The sequence below is a fragment of the Syzygium oleosum genome, unplaced genomic scaffold (genome assembly GCF_021117445.2).
Source record: "Syzygium oleosum isolate NSW1041296 unplaced genomic scaffold, Sole_v2.1 Sole_v2.30, whole genome shotgun sequence".
NCBI classification, from domain to species: Eukaryota; Viridiplantae; Streptophyta; class Magnoliopsida; order Myrtales; family Myrtaceae; genus Syzygium; species Syzygium oleosum.
Window position 1 is genome coordinate 3,341,237 of NW_026607514.1, and position 22,205 is coordinate 3,363,441.

The 22,205-nt window shown below is 39.7% G+C and overlaps 1 protein-coding gene across 1 annotated transcript; it reads right to left on the minus strand.

Moving 5' to 3' along the window:
* Window positions 1-7,990: 7,990 nt before the first annotated feature.
* LOC115677508 (cytochrome P450 94A2-like) lies at window positions 7,991-9,896 on the minus strand. The gene is made up of 2 exons (XM_030600681.2): window positions 9,008-9,896; window positions 7,991-8,853 (listed from the first exon to the last, which is right to left on the minus strand). The coding sequence occupies exons 1-2, from the start codon at window positions 9,782-9,784 to the stop codon at window positions 8,077-8,079; spliced, it is 1,554 nt and encodes a 517-aa protein (XP_030456541.1). The 5' UTR covers window positions 9,785-9,896; the 3' UTR covers window positions 7,991-8,076.
* Between the last annotated feature and the right edge of the window lie 12,309 nt (window positions 9,897-22,205).

Here is a 22,205-nt window from a genome sequence, read left to right on the forward strand (position 1 = left end):
ACTCTTATTCATTGTTCATGTCCAGGCACTTCCCAACAAAATGGTCACATAGAACGTAAACATAGGCATATCTTAGATGTTACATGAACTCTTTAAATCTCTACCTCGTGTCTAAAAAAGTTTTAGGGGGAAGCTTGTCCCACTACACTTTATGTCACGCCCCGAATCTGGCGTGCGCGCAACATCCCGCTTAGGTTGATAATAGTGCGATGTCCTAGGACTCGTTGCCGACCCAGAGAAACATTAACGATCATGCACAAGCGGAAACGAAATCAAACACCCCATACAACAATTCAATTACACGGGATAGTAGGGAACTTGCTTGAACACATAGCAACAAACATGTTCATACACTTGGCATACTTACAACATTTATTTACACAACCTTGCACTAGGCCACTAACATCAAACAACGTTCATAAAAAATGGACGGTGGTTGGGTAGCCTAACTTTCACTATCAAAAGGAGTACACAACAGACGGGAGCATTAAACCTATCTTCAATCCCCGTGGTACTCTGGCGGCGTCCCCGTGTCTTCCAAAACGTCATGAGGCTCAGGCGTCTGAAAGGTTTATAATTAACTATGAGAACGAGTCTCAATAAGCGAACAACCTAAGCCCCGCATAGGCCAACAGGTACTTCCGGACAAGTCTAAGCACAAGATTCAAACTATCAACATGCTGTAACAAACACAGACATCCCTACCTCATCTCGGAATATGCACAAGCCTTGCATGTTAGTCAAATCGCAATAATGCAGCAATAACTCACGGACACATACAATCCCGGATATGACTTACACATGCACGTGTGCTAGCAATAATCCAAACATGATCACATCTCAATCTTGATACACTGCATACACCAATGCAGAACACACACCCGCTCTTCCGTTCAGATTAGTCATGACCCGCGTAACACGCATCAAGCCCGTGGCACAACCCGCGTAAAATGCATTAGGCTGGCGGTCTTTCGGCTTAACCAGGCATCGTCCCGCGTAACACGCCTCAGGTTGGGTTCAATACCCACATAAAGACGCATCAGAGCTTAAGTGATCACATGTACACTCCGTCACATAATTTATTATCTTTTCCACGTGTAAAGACGCATCAGGGTACTTAGGTGATCACACACGCCACATGACCCATTCAATTCCATGTCATTCACGCGCTCGAACATCACTCGAATGTACTCAGTCACTAGTAATGCAAATTAGTTTACACGCCCACCAAATCAGCCACGATTCCACCAATTAAAGCTATGAACACACATTCACAATCAATCACTCCCTCACATGCAACAACCATAGCGAAAGGTTCCTGAGAGAGAGAAACCAAATTTGCACAAAATTGGGCTTAAAATTGACAATTGCACAGTAATCGAAACTCTTTTGAAATAAATAGTAATTCAACTCCAAAAATTCTGAATTTTGAATGTCATTGAAAACATCTTGATAAGCATTTTTCATGAAGGACATGAAATCCAATTCCGGCTGCAAACATCTATTTTTGTCACCCAAAGTCAGATCGAAAATTAGCCCATCAGGGCAGACCGTTTGACCTTATAAATCCCTTTCAATAAGTATCCAAATATCCTTGAAAAACCTTGAAATTTTTATATGTCATAAACACAAGTGTCGTTGACAACTTTCATGAAGGAAGTTTGTTGAAAAGAGTCTGGAAAATTTTATAAAAATTCAGAAAAACAGGCCGGTCGGGTGTACAGTAAATCCGGCAGAGTGGTGACGGTCCCAAAATGGACTTCCGAGTACCCCAAAAAGGTCTCCAAAAATTATAAATTTAATATATGACATACTTCAAGATGTTAGGGTCAATTTCCATGAAGAACACTTCCTAAAATTCGGTCCACATTGATCTCTACAAAAATAGCAAAACACAGACGCATAGCAGCATGAATCCGAGAATCAACCAACATGAACCATTCAGCAATTCAAGCTCATCTAACCACTAAACCAACTATCCACAACCATGAATCAGCCCCTAACATGTCCATTAGTAACCCCTTAGCCTAGTCAAGGATTAGGAAGCCACTTATTAGGAGCCTAAGCTTGAGATAAGCAAGATTAGCCCAGCAAGCAGCTACTGCTCCGGTGGCCAGACGGGAAGGACGACGGCGGTTCCGATCATGGCGGTTCACGGCTAAGGTGAGCACAAACTGGTGGTCATGGTGAGGGGTAGTGTTGGCTTTGGTGGTGGCTGGTGAGGCCGGAAAACGGCAAGGAAAGAGAGGGAAAAAGAGAGTGGTAGTGGTGTTGTGTGGGATCAGCTGCCGGTGGCTGTTCTGGTGGCTCACAGTGGCTAGTGGTGGCTGAGAAGGGCTGAGCAGGTCGGGCAAGGGGGGGTAAGGAAAGCTTCAGCCGAAAATGGAGGGTGAGGGAGGAGAGAGAGTGAGCAAGAAAGAATAAGTGAGAGAGAGAAGAATTGATCAGATTTTTCCACTAACCCCACTAAAAACCTCATCATCCACCCCACTAACACATCCAAGGGCTCACATTCCATCCCGTTTTCCAAGTCAATATCCAAGGATCCACATAATTCCTCACATTATTTTCCCAAAATTCCTAAATGGCACACAAAATAAATAAGCAAGATGGGGAGGGGCATACTTGTCCATGAATTTCGGCCAAGGGAAGGAAAGCCCATATGTCCAAATTGCCCTTCAACCTTTCAAATGAATTCAAATAATCTTAGGGGCAAAATGGTCATTTTCCACTCTCGATCCAAATTTTACTTTTTCGACAAATCCGAGTGGCCCTAAGGTTAGCCACGCCAAATGTGACGTTGTCCAATGAATTAGTCGTGGCTTTCGAGAAATTCGATTCCCAAGTCTGGATTCCAAGTAATGGTCAAATTCGATTAAATGCAACTTTAGTGTATCCCAAACTAACGGGCGGCATTTTAGGAGTTATGCTTATTGACTCATGGCCGATTCAATATCAAGCCACATCTAAGTTCACTCGCGCCATGGCGACCTCGGTTGTCATGTAATTGCGAGGGTCAATCACTAGTTCCAATCGACGCAATCGTTCGGATTAGGTTTAGGATCGTTTGAAATTCATACAATGGTCAAGCGGAATCACCCGCGATCCAATTATACAACATTTGCGAATCGTTCCATAACCATCCTTGGATTGGTCTATAATGGCCCAAAATATCTCTTCGTCAATCCTTATGGTCGAAGTGTCAATTCACGGCCAAGTTCTTAGGTCCACGTACTTAATTCCTAGTTAGCTATTCCCTAATGGTTAGTCTTTTCAAGAGTGATCAATTCCAAGTGAGATTTAACTAAAGTACATCGAAGATACAATCATTTCACAAATCCCAAAAAATGAGTTGAATTTCAGAATGTCACAGTTTATACTATCAATCGTACCCCATCCCCTGTCATAGACAACATTTCTCCTTGTGAGCACTTATATGGCAAGGTTTCGTATTACAGTCGTCTTAGAGTCTTTGGTAGTGCTTGTTTTGTGCACCTTCTTCCACATGAACGCACGAAGTTAGAACCCCATGTTCATATATGTTGCTTTCTTGGGCATGGCAATGAGCACAAGGGATATAGATGTTGAGACCCTATCTCTAATCATCTATGTGTGTCTCGTCATGTTTCATTTTGGGTATATAAGATGTTCTCATCTATACATCCCTTCGAATCTTCTACTCATGTTCCTTTCTTTACTAGTCTCTTAGTGGATTTATTCCTAGAAGATCTTGTGCTACCATCCACTTGTGAATCTTCCTCTCCATAGTTGTCTTCTTCTCATCTTAATGCAAGCCCCAACCAATGATCCTACGCCTTCATCCATTCCAACTACTTCTGCCCGTCATTCCACCAGAGTAAGTCAACCTCTGGCTCATCTTCATGATTAGCATTTTTACTCTATCATTGTTTCTCTTCATGAACCTTGCACCTCTAAAGAAGTTAGTACTAATCCTCTTTGGCAACAAGCAATGGCAAATGAGTTGCAGGCCTTGGAAAACTCTCACACATGGGATTTGGTTGAATTACCTCCGAGTAAGTCTGTTGCCAATAGTAAATGGGTATATAAGACTAAAACCAAGGCAGATGGTACTGTGAATCGCTATAAAGCTCGGGAGTAGCAAAGCGCTTTACTTAGGAGTATGGCATTGATTATGATGAGAAATTTGCCCCTGTTACTCGTCTTACTTCTGTTCACAGTCTTCTTGTTGTTGCCATTGTTAAGCATTGGCCGCTATTTCAAATGGATGTTGAAAATGCATTTCTTAATGGTGATCTCACTGAGGAAGTTTATATGGTACCTCCTTCTAGATATACTCGTTCATCGAATAAGGTGTGCCGATTACGTTGAGCATTGTATGGATTGAAGCAAGCTCCCCATGCATGGTACTCTAAGTTTAGCTTAACCATGGAATCTCTTGGTTTTAAATGCAGTCCTTATGACCATACTCTCTTTGTCCGGTGCACGCATCATGGGTATATTATGCTGCTTTTATATGTATATGATATAGTTATTACTGGTAATGATCAGACCGGCATTACCAAACTCCAACAATATCTTAGTAAATAGTTTGAAATGAAAGATCTTGGGCAACTCAGCTATTTTCTAGGCTTGGAGGTTACGTCTTATGCTTCTAGCTAATATCTCTTTCAAACGAAATATGCCACTAATCTTATTTCTCAAGTTGGGCTCACTGATAACAAGATTGCTTCCACTCCTATTGAGTCGAATGAAAAATTCGATGACAAGGATGAAACTCTTCTTCTTAATCCTACACTATATCAACAATTAGTTGGCAGTCTTATATATCTCACTGTTACTCGTCCTGGTATTGCTTATATTGTTCACATTGTTAGTCAGTACATGACTGCGCCTCATACAACTCATTTTGCTGTAGTTGTTCGAATTCTTCAATATGTTAAGGGTACATTGTTTCATGGCCTTCACTTTTTGTTCATTCTACCTTGGAGTTGACAGCTTATTCTGATGCTAACTGGGCTGGTGACCCTTAAGATCATTACTCCACTGCAGGCTATTGTTTCTCTTTGGGCAACTTATTTATCTCATGGCGTAGCAAGAAACATATCATTGTCGCTTGATCTAGTACAAAAGCAGAATATCGAGTTCTTGCTGATACAACATTAGAGTTATCATGGTTACGGTGGCTACTTGAAGACATGGGAGTGCGTCATCATAGTGGAATGGTCATTCATTACAACAACCGAAGTGCTATCTAAATTCCACATAATGATGTTTTTCCTGAATACACCAAGCATATTAAAATAGACTGTCATTTCTTTCGATATCATGTCCTTCGTGGCACCATTCGACTTGTCTCTACGTCCTCTGCTGAACAAACTACGGATGTCTTCACCAAGACACATCCACCTAGGCATTTTCTGGATCTAATTTGCAAATTCAAGTTGACATCTTTCAAATCATCTTGAGTTTGAGGGGATGTTAGAGATATATATTAGTGATATTATGTGATTTTGTACATTATTATGTGATTCTATATATCTTTTTTGATTTGTTACTTTAGATAGCCGTTATGTAAAGCCTATAAATAGGCTCGTGAACTATTCACTAGTTAATGTACAGAATATTAGTTTTATTGTTACTTTCAACTCACCTTTTGTGGAGATTGGTTTATGAATTGGGTAAGATAACATAAGATATGGGACGTACTATAGCCTATAAGGCTCCTCCGAATCCGCGAAAGTTTGGTTCTTGTCTGAGTCTGGAGTTTTTTCTTCTATGGTCGAATAGATATTATCTAACTTTACAAGAACCAGAATGTGTGGTCATCTCGCCTATACAGACAATTGTTTAAGGGGATAACGAAAAAAATAATTCACGATGTTTGATTCAATGTGCAATATAGTCTTTATATTTTTAATTTGTTCAATGTGGTCCTCAAAATTTTAATTTGTTCAATATAGTCCATGAACCTTTGGTACATAGTCAAGCTAGTCCTTGGACTATATGAATATATTCAATGTTGTTATTTTCATATATTTCAGGGACAAGATTGAACATGTATCAAAAGTTCAAAGACCATATTGAATAAGTTGAAATTTCAGGAACGATATTGCACAATGGGCTAAAGTTCAAGGACCATATTGAACAAATAAAAAGTTTCAGGGACCACATTACATATTGGGCGAAAGTTAAAAGATCATGTGTGTGATTTTCCCTTGTTTAAGTGAACAGAACTTCTTTGTGTTTTGGTTTGAAGGTACTAGAAAATGTGGTAAAGCATGGCGTTCGAGCGAAAAGTTTTTATTTGCAAGATAAGTGAAATCAATATGAATGATTAATCAACAAGAAATGTAATTATTGGTGGTCGAAATATCTTAAGACTTGATTTATCTTAGAAAGGTTGTTTGTAGGAGAAAAAGGATTCAAATTTTAATATGAAATTATGTAAGAGGTAAATTAGAATTATAAAATTACTCATTTGCCCCCATTAGTACAACACTTATAATATAAGCATATGAGAATATATGAGAAAGAAAGTAAAAGATTTGAAATCCCTAAAAAGGAGGAGGTCATCTTTTCACGTTTCTTGTCTGCAAAATCGCTGCGGATTCCTTTTGCGCATTTTGTTTGGACTACGCGTAAGAGAAAGTGTTAGAATATTTAAATGTCAAAACACACCTTCATCTCACAGTTCAAGCTTTTAAATCAATTAGCAAGGGTCCCACAAAATTTTAGGTGACATGATACATGAAGAAAATCAATTGTTGCCAATTGATGTAAGTGTAAAGCTACCATAAAGTGGCATCCCACTCATATATGCACATACAAATCATTGGGGAAACATTCAGATGCTCAATAAGTACCACATATGTCGGGGACATGATTGTTTCGAGGAAAAATAAGAAATTTCATGTGTTAAGTGCTTCACGATCCGTTGAAGTGGACAATCGACACTGCAAAAGCATGGTGTTATTTGCTGAGAATCTAAGATACCCAATGTTTGCTATGTGGGATATAGTTTTCCATTCATGCTCTCATTACTCGAACAGGGACCGATCTTGCCCACACATCAAAGAAAGTACTTTATGCTTTAGTGAAACCATATTGCGTATTGATGACATCATAATCTTTACTCGTGGTTTTGGTGAATTAGTTTCTTTATTTCAAACAGTGTATAGTTACAAACTTACAAGTGAAATAACAGCCACCGCAGCAGCAACAACAACGATAGTAACAATGTGTGGAGAAAAAAATTAGGGGATAATGACACAAATTGTTCTTAATTTTGTCTCAATGTACAATGTGGTCCATGAACTTTTGATAGATGTTCAACTTAGTTTCTAAACTATATGAAAATGTTAAATGTTGTCATTTCATTAATTCAAGTTTAGGGACAATATTGAATATTTTCATATAATTCGGGGACTAAATTGAACATGTACTAAAAGTTTATGGATCACATTACACATTTGGCTACAGTTGAGAGACCACATTAAATAAATTAAAAGTTTATGGACCACATTGCATATAAGGTGAAATTTCAAGGACTATTTGTATCATTTTTCTAAAAGTTAGACATGACATGACGACGGAAAATGCTTTTGTCACCTAATTACCAAACCCTAAAAGCGAGGATATAATTTTGGAATCCAGTCTAAAAAACCAAGTTTTTAACATGGTACAGGATACAAGTAATATATTTGTTACATAAATCGCGACACACATATATGGCTATTGATATGCATAGTTATAACTTAAAATATTGCTCAATTATCCAAGTTAATGGTGATAAATGTAGATTGTGTAATAAATCGTTACGCGATCCGTGTATTTGAAATAAATTCTAAAAATAATTATGAGGTTGGAGATTCCTTTGGGATTTGTCATTAGAGTACGTAGACAAACTAATCTATTTTTTTTTTAGCGAAACACCCTAACCTAATTAGACATGCTTCCTCAGATAACTTTCTATTTCCAAGAAAAAAAAGTTCATTTCGAAACAAGCTCATACAAATCTTACTTTCCATTATCATAATACAATTATAACACACCAAGCCACAAAACCTCCATGCATGAATCACTTGTGTACATTTTCTACAACAATCCATTCCTCTCCTGAATCCTCACCGGGAACCCGTCCTTCATCTTTGATGTCAAGTCGGCCGAGTACGCCGGCTCGGCCCCCTTCTCCATTGCCGGCACCACCCTGAACCGCCCCAGCACGGCAGCGACCACCCTCTTCATCTGGAGGAACGCCATCTCCTTCCCCAAGCAAATCCTAGGCCCCGCTTGGAACACCGGGTACTTGTACGGGTCCGGCCCGACGAAGCCCCATTTCCCTCCTCCACCCCCCTCCGCCAGCCACCTCTCTGGCATAAAGTCCGGCCAGTCTGCGCCCCACAGCTCAGGCAGCCTCCCCATCGCGTATGGATGGTACACCACCCTCGTCCCCTTCTTCACGCGCGTCCCATCCGGCAAAACGTCGTCAACAGTGGCTTCCTTCGTGTCCACGGGAACAGGAGGGTATAGCCTCATGCTCTCACACAGCGAGGCGTGTGTGTACACCATGTCCCTCGTCTCCTCATAAACGGCCAACAGCGTCCCGGTCTTCTCTGCAATCTCATCGAGTATCTCTCTCTCCACTCGCGGGTTCTGTGAGACGAGCCAGAAGAACCATGTCAATGCGGCCGATGTGGTGTCGCGGCCAGCATGGATGAAACTGATGACGATGTCAATCACAAAGTCCTCGTCAGAGTGGCCTGACATCAAGAACCTAGACAGGATATCGAGCTCGAGGTCGACATCTTGCGAGCGACGCTCTCTCATCTTCTTTCTCTTCTCTCTTATGAGGTCTCTCGCGAAGCCTCGTACCTGAAACATATTATACGCATCAGTCATACAGTCATCCCGGATCAATGACAATCGGCGAAGTAAGAAATGAGATTTATTTAGCATTCAAATGCAAAGTTTGTCACACCACGTCAGCGATGTCACTGCTAGATAAAATAACTTCTTGGTACTGTACCTGAGAAACCGCCTCCTTGAGACGCTTCTCCGAACCCATGCAGAGAAACCTCTTGAGCTTCCATATGATTGGCAAAATCGAATTGAGCCTTCCACTGCTGATCATGACCGCTTCTTCGAATGCTTCAGCAAACTGGGCTGGCGGAAGTGAGGGAAGAAGATACGCCGGGTCGTACCCAAACGCAATCTTGCATATGTTGTCAAACGTGAACCGCTGCAGGATGTCCTGCAGGTCGAGCACGGCGTCATTCTTGGCGGCAGAGGCAAGGATAGGGATGAGGCGGCCTGAGAGCTCAGCATCCACCACATGCTCGACAAACTTGCACAGGGACTTGCGGTTGAACTCGTGACTCGAGACCTGCCTCTGGAACTTCCAGGCATCGCCATTGATGTTGAAGATGCCGTCACCGAGGAAGTCGTGGAGGCTGCAGCGGAGGAGCTCACCCTTCGGGTAGATGCGGAAGTGGGTCTTGAGGATATGCTGAACATTGGAGGGGTTCCCGGTGAAGATCTGGCGCTGGCCAAAGAAGCGGTTGAGGACGAAGGTGGCGGACGGGGAGAGCTTGATCATGTCAGAGAGCCACTCCACGCGCCGCTCACGGTTCGCGTAGATCGCAAAGTAGGAGCCGATGATCGGATACGACTTTGGGAGGAGATTGCTAGTAGGTGATGATGGTATTGTTTTATTGTGATGGAGGATGGAATTTTTGCTTGTGAAGAGCATTGAGAAGAGAGAGAGGATGAGGAGGAAGAAGGAGAAGAGCAGCTCGGTGAACATGGTTGTTGCTTGTCTTGGTGTCTGAAGTCTCTCTTTGCTAGTTCAATGTAGTAGATAACTGAGACTTGAGAGTGAGCTATAAATATACGAAGATATATGCAGCATGACATAAAAAGAGAAAAGTACGAACTTATGGTCTAATGCCAACGCTTATAACGTGATTCTCTTGGTAGTGAACTAGTCGACAATTGGTTTGTATTGTACTGCCAAAAAGTTCATGTTTTCCTCTAGTATGGGACGGAAGATCCTCCAACTCTACTTCTGATGGGGTGGATAAAGAAACGCATGGCTTTTAGAAATGGAGGAAAATATAGGCCTTTCGAAATTGAATCATGTTTTTTTGAAGAAAGTAACATAAAAGACCTTAATTTATTACATTTATGCCAATTTAGTCCTAAACTCTTCAATTGTGCCAATTTAGTCATAAACCTTTTTACGATTTGCCAATACAGAACATCTAGCCAATTCGGGCTAGAAATTATTGACATGGACCCCAGCCATATTACATGGCACTAAAGACGGCTGGCTTTAACTTGGATAATTTTTATTATTTTTTTCAGTTTTTCTTTTCTTTTTCTTCTTTTTTTTCCTTTCTTTTTTTTTTCCTAACTGTGGGACGGCGAGGGCGTCAAGCCCTTGCCCAAATCCAAGCGAGGACTGCGAGCCCCTCACTTGTGGCCAGTGAGGCCGTCGCGACCCTCTCTTGGATTTGGTTGAGGGCTTGACGCCCTTGCCTAGATCTTGGAGAGGGCACGGAGGCCCTCACCCGTGGTCGGCGAGGGTAGTGACCCCCTCGCGCGGCCCAGAGTTGTAAAAAAAAGAAAGAAAAGAAAAAAAAAATAATAAATCAAAATTTTTTAAAAAAAATTTCTAAAATTCGCCCGCATCAACCGCCGGTCATGCCAAATAGGACGTCCGGCGTCCATGTTAACGATTTTCAGTCAAATTTGGCTGGATGCACTACATTGGTAAATCATCAAAAGATTTAGGACTTAATTAGTACAATTGAAAGGTTTAAAATTAAATTGACATAAGTACAACAGGTTTAAGACTTTTTTAGTACTTTTTTCCTCTCTTTTTTGTCATCCCTAGTTGGAGGATCCCACCAAACAATAATTTGACAGGTGCTTTTCAAATATGGAAATAGATATATTTGTATTTATTTAAATTTGCGATGTTGATAATTTGTAAACCATCAATTAAGAGGAAAATATAGCTGCTCAATTATGTGTACATCATCCTCATTGTGGATAGGAGTCTCTTATAAAATTTTTGCCTGGACCACATCCATTACTGATGTGGAATTGGCGTAAATCAAAATGGCATTACTGATGCGATCTTGTACAATTCAATAGATTGATATGTTAAATAATAATTAAAGTTAGCCTATAGCCGTTATTTCTAGTAAAGGTTAGTATGTAGAACTTTGAAGATTGTCCCTACATTAAATCATTAGAATAAAAGGACATGGCTATGAATTAACACTATATTTTATTGTTGCCCGCTTCCACTTCACATTAGATAACTTTCGGCATGACTAATTTTCATGGTACACGCAAACTTTCTCATCCATGTTCATTGGTAATGGCTCCACCACCAATTGGATGGGGGACTGGCCCCAAAGTTGTTGATAGGAATGGGCCCAAAGTTGAGATGAGTAGAAGGCACTGTGATTTGAAGATGTAGTCTGCTACATTCAAATCTAGCTCTTAATCACTCGGCCTATCTCTTAAAAATTAATCAACACTTTTTGCATACATATTGACTTTAACGCTTCAGCCATATCGACTTTATTCAATTGGCAAGATAACGAATCATGGGAAAATTACCAAAAAGTCTTAAAATTATTTTTTCTTCTTGGAAATTAACTGAGGAGAGAGAGAGAATTTTGAAATGCCTGGCCCTCACGAGTGCCTTCGACAAATGTCATAGAGCCAAAGATTCGACCAGTGCTGAGACCAACCGCAGACAATGCTCCAATGGCCAATGCTCGTGGCCGCAAGGCCTCACCCAGATCTGGGCGAGGGCGTCACAACCTCCGCTTGCGGCCGGTGAGGGCCCACTGACCCTCTTCCAGTGGTCGGCCACAGTAAAAAAAACGAAAAGAAGGAAAAGAGAAGGAAAAAAATTATAAATTAAAATAAAACTATCCACATCAATGCTGATCATGTCACGTAAGACAGCTAGTATCCACATCAGCAATTTCAGTCCAAAATTGGTCAGATGGATTCCATTGACAAAACATGAAAAGGTTTAGGACTCAATTGGCACAATTAAAAAGTTGAGGACTAAATTAGCAAAAGTGCAATAGGTTTAAGAATTTTTTGATAGTTTTCCCAACAAATCATTGAGTCACTATCATTTGTTGCGCTAAACATTTTTGTAGATGATGAAAATAATGGTTCTTTCATTTTTATAAGAGATCATTTTTTGATAAATATTTTCCAAATCATTTATTTTTCGTGAAACAAATGAAACTTAAAAAATGCTCTATGAGTCAAGAATTTGAAATTTTGAGATGTAATTTTTTTTAATTCCAACATACTGATTTTTTATATTATTTAAGGGCAAGGAGACCCAACTGCCTAAAGCTTCATGAAACACTCTGTAAGCCCCATAGAACAAATACATGCAGACCTTTGACATATGCATGTGATTCTAACCCAAAGCAGTTTGCACACAGTAGGTAGAATTCAAATGAATGACTTCTAATTTTGAATTGGAATTTGCCCTGCGTCTAACCTTTTGCATACGATCTAGAAGTTAGGGATGATTGGCTCTCAGGCAATCCGGTTCCTATCTTGAAAGTAGGAATAGGACTAGGAGGACTGGTTTCCAGTTACTGGAATCGAGAACCAGATCTCCTGGACGGGACTGACTGGTCTGATTTGGTTCCCAAGCAATTTAATGAAACTGATGGATTCACAATAATTGTGGCAAATTTCAAGTTTAAAACACCATCGGATCGCCACTACCACGTTAATGGCCACCACCAACCACCATCAAATAGCACCGGGACACATGAGAATACAGAAACAGGGCAAGGTCGGGATTTACAGCCATAAACTCGACTAGCAGGAAAGTGAATGCAAAATAGATTAACCAAAGACGAATGTGAGATGAACATCAAAGTATTTTGATTCAAAAGATTTTCCTTAAATAAGAACACAACTTAGTTTAAGCATCATTATAAACACATGGCGGCCAGTTTGTATACACAACACCGAGACAAGTTTGCACGAGTTTGGTTCAAGCATTTCATTGAGCATGTGGTGAGCAAGGAGTGAAGAGAAGACCTCGACCATTTTTTACAACTTGAACCCAAACTTAGACCCAAATGACCATCAGGAAATGCTTGACATCAAAGATATTAACTCAATTGGACACAAAAACACTCGAAAACCAAAGAAACCTAGCTCAACTCATCCTTTAAACAAAAGAAGGCGAAGCAAAAGGGGTTCACAGGGATGAGCATTTAATCGCGAGAGTCCCTACCCATTTTGAAGATGGTAGAGAGAATTCGAGATGAATCGAACTACGGCCAACTACCTTACCATGTTCTGAGCTGGGATCCTTGGGAAAGAGCAAACATGAGAGGCTGAGGAGCGAGCATGAGAGGCTGAGGGAAAGAACGAGCATGAAACTAGAGAGGGAATAGTCGAAAGGGAAAGAAAAGAGAGCTTAGGGCTTCTGTAAAGAATCTTAAGAAATAATTTTAAAAAAATAGTTGGTCCGGTTCTGGTGGTCTAGGTGGGCGGTTCCACCCCCAAAACTGGGAGCCGGACCAAAAATCACCGATTCCAATTTTATGGAGCCGGGAACCGCTTAGATTCAGTCGATTTAGTTTGAGCGATTCTAGGTCTAGATGGTTCCTTTAAACAGAAAAAGGCAGGGCAAAAGGGGTTCGCGGGGATGAGCATTTAACCACGAGGTCCCCACCAATGGGGCGAGTTCGAGATCAATCGAATTATAGCTGATTGCTTCACCATGTTCCAAGTTGGGATCGTCGGGAAAGAGCGAGCATGAGAGGCTAAGGAATGAACATGAAATGTAACGCCCCCACCTTACCTCGGGGTTATTAGTGTGACATCCCATTCGTTCTTATCTTTGACTAATCACAAGCGGAAGCAATTAATTCGGGACAATCACAATCAGAACAAACAACGGGGTTATGACAAGCATCATGAGCAAACCTTGTATTAATATGTAACATCCTTATCTTACTAGAGAAAGCATAACAGGCAAAACACATTATTGCTATTTTATCTTACTAAGGAAAGCATAACAGGCAAAACACATTATTGCTCTTTTACTGAAACAAATTTTACAAGTCCTTTTCTATGGGCCGTTCCACGTGCAAACCATATCACAAGCGAAGGCCAAGGTTAATCCTAGCTCTTCTATGCATCCTCCATCTTACGGTCCTCAAAAGGAAAAACAACGGGGGATGAGTCGGGGAGACTCAATGAGTAAATTCACTAATACTCGTGCAAGATGATGCCTTGCCATTGTACTAACGCATATAAATATTTTCTCCACCTTATGTTGATGCCAGATCAATAGCAAAGGCTTTGTCCTTGCCCTTTCTATGTTTACATGGAAGCTCACCTTTATCCGGCCACACAAATTCAGCTTATCAATAAGCACATATACTAGCACACATATAGACTTCATTTATCACATACCGGCACATATATAAAATTCATGTATTGTCATCCTGGCTCAACCAGGGCATCCCAACTCAACCGAGGCATCCAGCTTCATGCTAGGCATCCTGGCTCAACCGAGGCATCCCGGGGCTAGCTCGCCCGAGGCATCTGAGCTCAACCTAGGCATCCTAGCTCAACTAGGGCATCCCGGCACTAGTTTACTGAGGCATCCGGGCTCAACCCAAGCATCCTAGCTCAACTAGGGCATCCCGGCGCTAGTTTACCAAGGCATCGTCGCCAATACTATGTGACGACGGTCTTCTTCTTTCATTTAGTGATCACATATCATGGGTCACACAAGCCGATTTATTATCTCGATGCCATTTGTTCATGCAATCAAACCCAAAGGCATGTCGTGCTTGTGTAATCATGATCTCTAGAACATTCGCCTAACATGCGAGTCGCGGTCGAGGGCAAATGGTTCGGTCCGCCATGCCGAGCACCGGCTCGGAGCTGAACTTAGCCTGGATCTACACATCCCAATGTAAATCCGCACCAAGCCGAACTCGTCCCGTAACGCCACAACATGAGTACGAAACTATACGACACCCCGTTTCGTGACTCGTACGTGCCTTGACTTATGATTATCAAGCAAAACAAGAAGCATTCATACAAACATCGAGCATCACAGACACGGTCACTACTCAAGCGAAACTCGTAACACCATGTCCTATCCTCTTATAAATTGACAAACATGGATGAGAACATAAAGCATGGTAACAAGCGATGCGTACAACATCGAGACAGACAACAACACACAAGTCTCAACAAAGCTCGGGTGAGAACTCAACAATGCATCATGACTTCCCATCCCAAGATTAGGGAATCCACTTACATGTCGCGTTCCAACCACGTAATACACCGCCCTATCCAAATGTTAGGAAATTCACTCACCTATGCTCACAAGAAAATTTCTACGGCGGTCGGCAACGGCAAATGGTGAGAGAGAGAGAGAGATGATTGGCGTGAGGGTGAGAAATGAGAGAGGGGCGAGGAAGTAGTGTGACAAGATGGGGGAAAACTAAGCCTATTTATAGGCAAGCCAGCTTGTTCCCCAAGTTTAATCATGAAGAAAAGACAAATGACATTAATGAAGTGGCCACTAAAGTCAAGTACCATCATGATTTAGATCTTGAAAATCTTGGTTATTAATGACATTAATGGAGGAGAGCCAAATGACATTAATGAAATGGCCTCTAAAGTCAAGTTCCATCATGATTTAGATCTTGAAAATCTTGGGTATTAATGACATTAATGGAGGAGAGCCAAATGACATTAATGAAATGGCCCCTAAAGTTAAGCTTCATAATTAAGCTTCTTGTGCAAGCCAATTTGAGGCCATTCATTTCCAACTTGGCCTCCAAGTTTCTACCTTAGGGTCATTATGCCCTATTCATTCAAGGCCTAAATAAATCATGATGATCTCTCTTTCTTGTCTCTCGGCTCCCTCTCGGTTTCCCCCTTCGTATGACCTCCAATCAAAGTTCACAATATCTCATTTGAAAGCTCAGAATGAGCACATTAAATCACCAAAAGACATCATGTCAAGATTCAAATGTTCTCATATAGAAAATGATGAATCTTTGAAATCTGACAAAACCGGCAGTTTTTGCACTATTCTAGAAATCGGGCTTAGAAACATAGTAAATGAACTCAGAAAATTCCCAAATTTGAATATGTCATAAAAACGATATTACCAAACATTTTTCATTTAGAACACGAAATCTGAATCTTTCTGTAAACACAACTTTTAATAGCTCAAATACAGGCTAAAAACAATTCGCTAGAACAAAATTCTTGCTTCTCAAAGTAAGCTCTTTTTAGAATCCAAATCATCTCCAAAAATTCCCAAATTTATATATGTTATATAGAAAGAAGTCCTCAATAACTTTTGTGAAAGAAGTTTGTTCAAATTCTGCCCAGAAAAGTTTGTAGAAAATCGATAAAGTGTGAACATCACCGAAATACTCATTCTGGGCAGTTTTTACACGGTCCGAAATTAGGCTATCATACTACTCATATCAAGTCCAAAAATTCTGAAATTAAAATATGTTAAACTTGAACATATTTGGAACAACTTTGGAGAAGTAAATTTCTGGAAATTCGGTTCACAAAGTTTTCCACAAAAATAACAAAACGAAAGGAGTACAGAGGATCCGAATCTGGGTTTTCCAGAACAAGAGTAAAAATTGGCTTCGATTGAAAAACTATCAAACTTAAACCATAGTCATTTCCCAGGGACTGAAATTGAGGATGTTACATGAAAGGCTAAGGTGTTAGAGGTTGAGGGAAAGAACGAGCGTGAAACTAGAGAGGGAATAGCCGAATAGGGAAAGAAAAGAGGGCTTAGGGTTTATGTAAAGAATTTTAAGAAATAAAAAAAAATCAGTTGATCCGGTTCGGGTGGGCGATTCCACCCCTGAAATCAAGAACAAAACCAAAAATCTCAGTTCCAACTTTATGGTACCGAAAACTGAACCGGGATCCCCGGGAATTGCCCAGAACTAATCGGTTCGGTCTGGTCCGGACAGTTTCTAGTCTTAACGCGTTCCTGTTGTACACCCCTGCCAGGAGTTGCACATGCTTATTTTATTATGAATGACATTATTTCTCTTTTGAAAGAACAATGAGAAAACCACTTTGTCTTTTCGACACTAGATTTACTAAATTAATTGACAAAATATAGACACGTGAATCCACGAGTCACATACTTTAACCCTGCGGACAAATCGAACCACGCCAGATGAAATGGACATGTCTATCTTTAGGAGAAAACCAATAGTTGCATGCCAGCTAGTGTGAAACCCCAAAAGTGTCAAATTGCCCGAGGGTCCAGTCACTCGAGTTATTCAATTGGACTCTCGATGATAAATCTAAGTTGCCACCTCAAAATGCGTGTGGTCCAAACAATATGGGTTAACTATAAAAGGAGTGAATGTCCCGATCACTCATTCACTTTTTTGTTGAAATTGAAGACTTATGCATCATTCTCCCCATTTTGCAAATTGTCAGCTCTCCATTGACACGAAATACAGTGGAAAATATCGAAGTAGATTGTATTTTTATCGTACCAATGTAATCGGAAGTGCTATGAGCACCCATATAATCAAATTGTGCGAGGGTGTAATAACCTAATGTAGTTCCCTAGAACACGTGGAATGGACAAGTTTAAGATTGTGGACTTCTTAAGTTGTACATTTACGCTCCTTTTGTTTCGCATAAAATAATGACTTCGAAAATAATTTCCTAGAACTTTTTTATTCTCAACAACAATTTATGTTTGAACATTTTCGTGTATGATGAAATATTTTTTGTTTATTCATTTTTGCAAGCGATGCAAGCAAAAATTTTCTAAATCATTTATTTTTTACAAAATAAACGGAGCCTTAAAAAGGCAACTATCTATCCATTTTGAAAACCGGCAGACAGCTTTTGCGTGTGCTTTTGAAGAAGACCCCTCAATATTGGCATTTTTCTCAATAGGCCCATCTAATTGACTTGTGCCATTGCTTTGCTCTTTAATGCCTAACTGGAGATTCCAATAGAAGAGACTGCTCAAAAAGCGACAACCCACGTCCCACATGGGGATGATGATGGACAGCCCATTTATCACTCTTTTTGACTAAGTTCAGCATGTGGGTTTCCTTGTCGAGAAGGGTGGGAAGAAGACAGAGCAATCTCTCTGTCTCTCCATTCTTTGCTTTGGGAGCAAATGGATCTTTATGCTAAGAAGAAGAAAGTATTTTTCGTACCATTAGTATTAAACGTATTAAGAAAGGTCTTTTATGGTCTTGATGACGGTTCATTTCTTTTCATCCAAAGGTAAACATTGTTAAGCTGGAGAATTTACCTTTTTTGGTGGGTCGTTAAACCAGGCTTTGACCACGATCAGTAGAGCATTTACAAGGTGAGTGCTCTATTTCCAAGGATAACAGTGGGCATGCACCTTATACAAAGAAGCAAGCACTTCACTCTAACGATGAAGCATCGGACTCGAAGCACATGGCATGTCACCCAAGCCAGCACCAGACCCTAGGGGGCACGCCCCAGATCGTAAGGTGCCGCCTCGCCACCGAAGTTCTTTGAAGATCTCTAGACAGGTTTTCATAATGCTCAAGTTGCGTTATGATTTCAGTATATTCTTATGTCGTGTTACAGTGAAATCCTTTTTTAGAATTTTCAAAGTAAGTATATATCCTTATGTCGATTGTTTGAATGTGTGAATTTTTAGTTCGACTAGCTGATTTGTTGAGTGGTCCAAGACTTGGCTTGTAAGCCAAATGTCACAAGTTCGATTCCCCATCTATTCTTTGTCTTTGGAAACCTTGGTTAGTCTGTGTTGACACCACAAAATAATGAAATGTTGGTCATTATTGATGAGCAGTAAGCTCGGTTGACAAGAATAAAGTTAGGTCAAAACAGAAGTCATCACAAGCTTGTTGATAGTGAAAGAAATCGATAACACAAGGTGCATAAGTTATCGACAAGAGCCTTCATCAAAACTTGAGGAAAATTAGTCGATAAAATCATCAACAACAAGTTATCCTAGATTTTGGTTAAATGTTAAGGCAGTGCTATTAATAGGGAAAATGGTCAAAGAATTATAAACCTATTGTAAAGCGTTCAATTCAGTCGTAAACTTTTAATTTGGCTAATTTAATCTTATCCCTTTTGACGATTTGCTAATATAGTCATTTCGGCTAATTTTGAATGAAAATCGCTAACGTGAACGATAGCCATCTTACATTGACATTGACTGGATAAATTTTACAATTTTTTAATTTTCTTTTTTCCTTTTTTTTCTTTCCTTTTTAATTTTTCTTTTTTCCCTACTTCCCTCTACCGGTCGCTAGTCCTGAGTCGAAGAGAGCTAGTGGATCGACACAAGTACAAAACTATTCAGCGGTTATCCTTCAAACTCGCTATTCGTAACTGCTTATGAATAATCATGACTAAATAATATGAGATTGCTTCTAGAATTTGTAACTTCTTACCAGTCACAAGAGATAGGATTAAGAAGTTATTTATGCATTTAAAATTAACAACTGTTTGTAAAAAACTGTCAATTGCAGGATATAAATATTCACAATGTAACCTGTGTAAGGGTCGCCCAGTCAATCACAAAACATGTATTCTTTGCAAATCTATTATTCTCTAATTACATTCGTGCAAATCTAACTTTCCGCCATTTCAATTTCCAGTACCATTTACATTCCTTGCAACCTTTAAATTTATAGTACTAGCATTTTCAATTTCTCTACTTTTTATCACTTATTCATAAATGCAAAATGTAGGGATGATGTTTTTTCACTTGGTTTGACCCTCGTTTATTTATTTTCTCATCTTCGAGCTTGTATTAGTTGAAGAAATTTGACTGTTGATGAAGATAGAGTAATAGTTATAGATCTTTGATGCTTTGACGTGTAGTGACGATCACTGTCTTTATGGTGTTATTTATCCCCACTATTCTTGCTGCCGAGTTTAAAACAAATATACCTTTAGGATTTTTATTAAAGCCGCAGAGAAATGAGTTTAGCAATTACTCAATTTCTCTCTTGGAATTTCACCTTGAATGTGTTATCAAAATTATGTGTATGAAAAGAAAAGAAGAGAGAATTACGAAGAAGAAGTTATTATTTTGAATAGTTGTGGTCCTTGAAGAGTAGTGTTGAACAATGTATGATATGATCCTATTTATAGACAACTAATTGACACATCTCTTGGGAATATGCACCTTATCCCAACCATCACCATTTTTCATGTCAATAATCATTTCTTTTCAAACCAAGAGTCACGTCTTTTCATCACCAAGAGCCACCTCTTTTCGTGATAACAAATTATTTCAACAATCCCCCACTCAATTTGTTATATGTATTAATTTACATAAATTCATACATACAAGAAGGTAAATTTCTTTTTCACCAGATTAAATTCACCTTGGAATTTCTGCCTTGTTAATGAAGAGGAATGTTTCTTGCATAAATCTTTCGGTAGTTTCTGATTATGGATTAATTTGTTAGGTGTGGCTGGCTGAATGTTGTAACCATCAGTACCTAATTTGGTCACATGTGCATGGGTATTTTTTTCCAGGCTAATTCCAAAAAAAAGCACCAACTTTATCTTGAGTGACAATATTTTCAAATTGTTTGGGCCAAATTTGGGATTTAAGTGAAAGTTGGTGATTTTTATTAGATAAAAAAAAAGTTCGGGCTAGAATTGTTACTCAAGGTAAAGTTAGTGCTTTTTTTTTTTGAATTAGGCCATTTTTTTTCCTTTTACCAAGTCTTTTTATCTAATCCGCAGGCTTTATTTAAGCTATGGAATTTTCCCAAGGTTTCGCCTAGCCTCCAGGACTCTGCTGGTTATGTGCATCATTTAGGGTCTGCACACCTTTCATCACTGACAGATCTTTCCATTAATTTGTTAATAAGCTGATTCTGGATTTCATTATTCGGTGAATTGGCAGTGGCTTCTTTCCTCTTGGATCGATCATTTTGTCTGAGGACAATTAATACGATGAAACTGGCTACATAAAATAGGACACTTCGGGTTTTTGGGGGAATGATGATCTATTTTTCAGTCTTGTTTGGTAGAATTAAACTAGAAGTCTTTGATTATCATTAGGATGGGCAATGGAATGAAATTAACAACCATCTAGGCACTTACTCGTTTGATGATTGACATCTCATCTTCAGTTTATTATCTTTGTGGAGTGTCTAGATGATTATTGTCCAGTTGTTATTCTTTTACAGGTTGAAAGTTTCGCTAGATATGACAGCTAGTGATCTAGTCTTCTAATGGGGCTGAGTTGATAATCGTTTGAAATTATATGAGGTCCTGCTTATTAGATTTTAGGCAGTTATTGGTTTGAATGAAATTTGTCCTACACTTCTGTCAAGCCAAAATGATCAAATCCTAGTCCTCTTTCTTTCGTAGGTCAGAGTTTGGTCGAGGCAGTACTTTACCTCATGAAGTTCGATATGGAGTGTCTGTGATCAGTGATGGTCTTTCTTGCTGCATAAGCATCAATTCATAGGACAAGCTCTTCTTGCAGAGTTCTTTTTTGCCTGCAAAGAGGTCTACACAAGTTCTGGCTTGTTTCTCTTCATTCTTTTCTGGGTGCTGCTGTGACAAATTCAATCTCTAGTAAATCATAGAGAGAGCGTATGTAGGACTCTATTCGTCATGCTTTTTTCCCTTAGCCTAGAATTGGTTCCAGATAGGACGTAGTTTGCTCTGCTTTTGTTTACGCAACTTCTGTGTTTTCTTTTGGTACAAAACATGAGGCGATTTCATGTTCTTTCGGCACAATAGGTTGTTTCAGTTGGTTGGACTCTATTAATGGCCATATATGTCTATATTGTAGGTTTTCTTTGGTCATCGGAACTGTGAAGACTGCTGATAGAATTGATTTACTTCTGTGCCTGTTGGTAGCATCTTATTTTTAAATAATGAACGTCAGCTATCTATCGCGATTTGCATTCTTATATCTTCTCATTGCGTTTCTATCTCTCAACGCTTGAAGAGCTGCTTATTTTCTCGGTCTAATTTTAGAAGCATCTGGCTCATTGCAGAACCTTAAATTCTTTTGTTTCGCAATGCCTTTTTGTTTGAAATTGCCCTTTCTATCTAAGTATTCAATTATTTTTGTAAGGTCAACAATCATCTATTTTCTTCCGTTGTAGGAATTGCTTACAAGTCTGGAAAGCTTG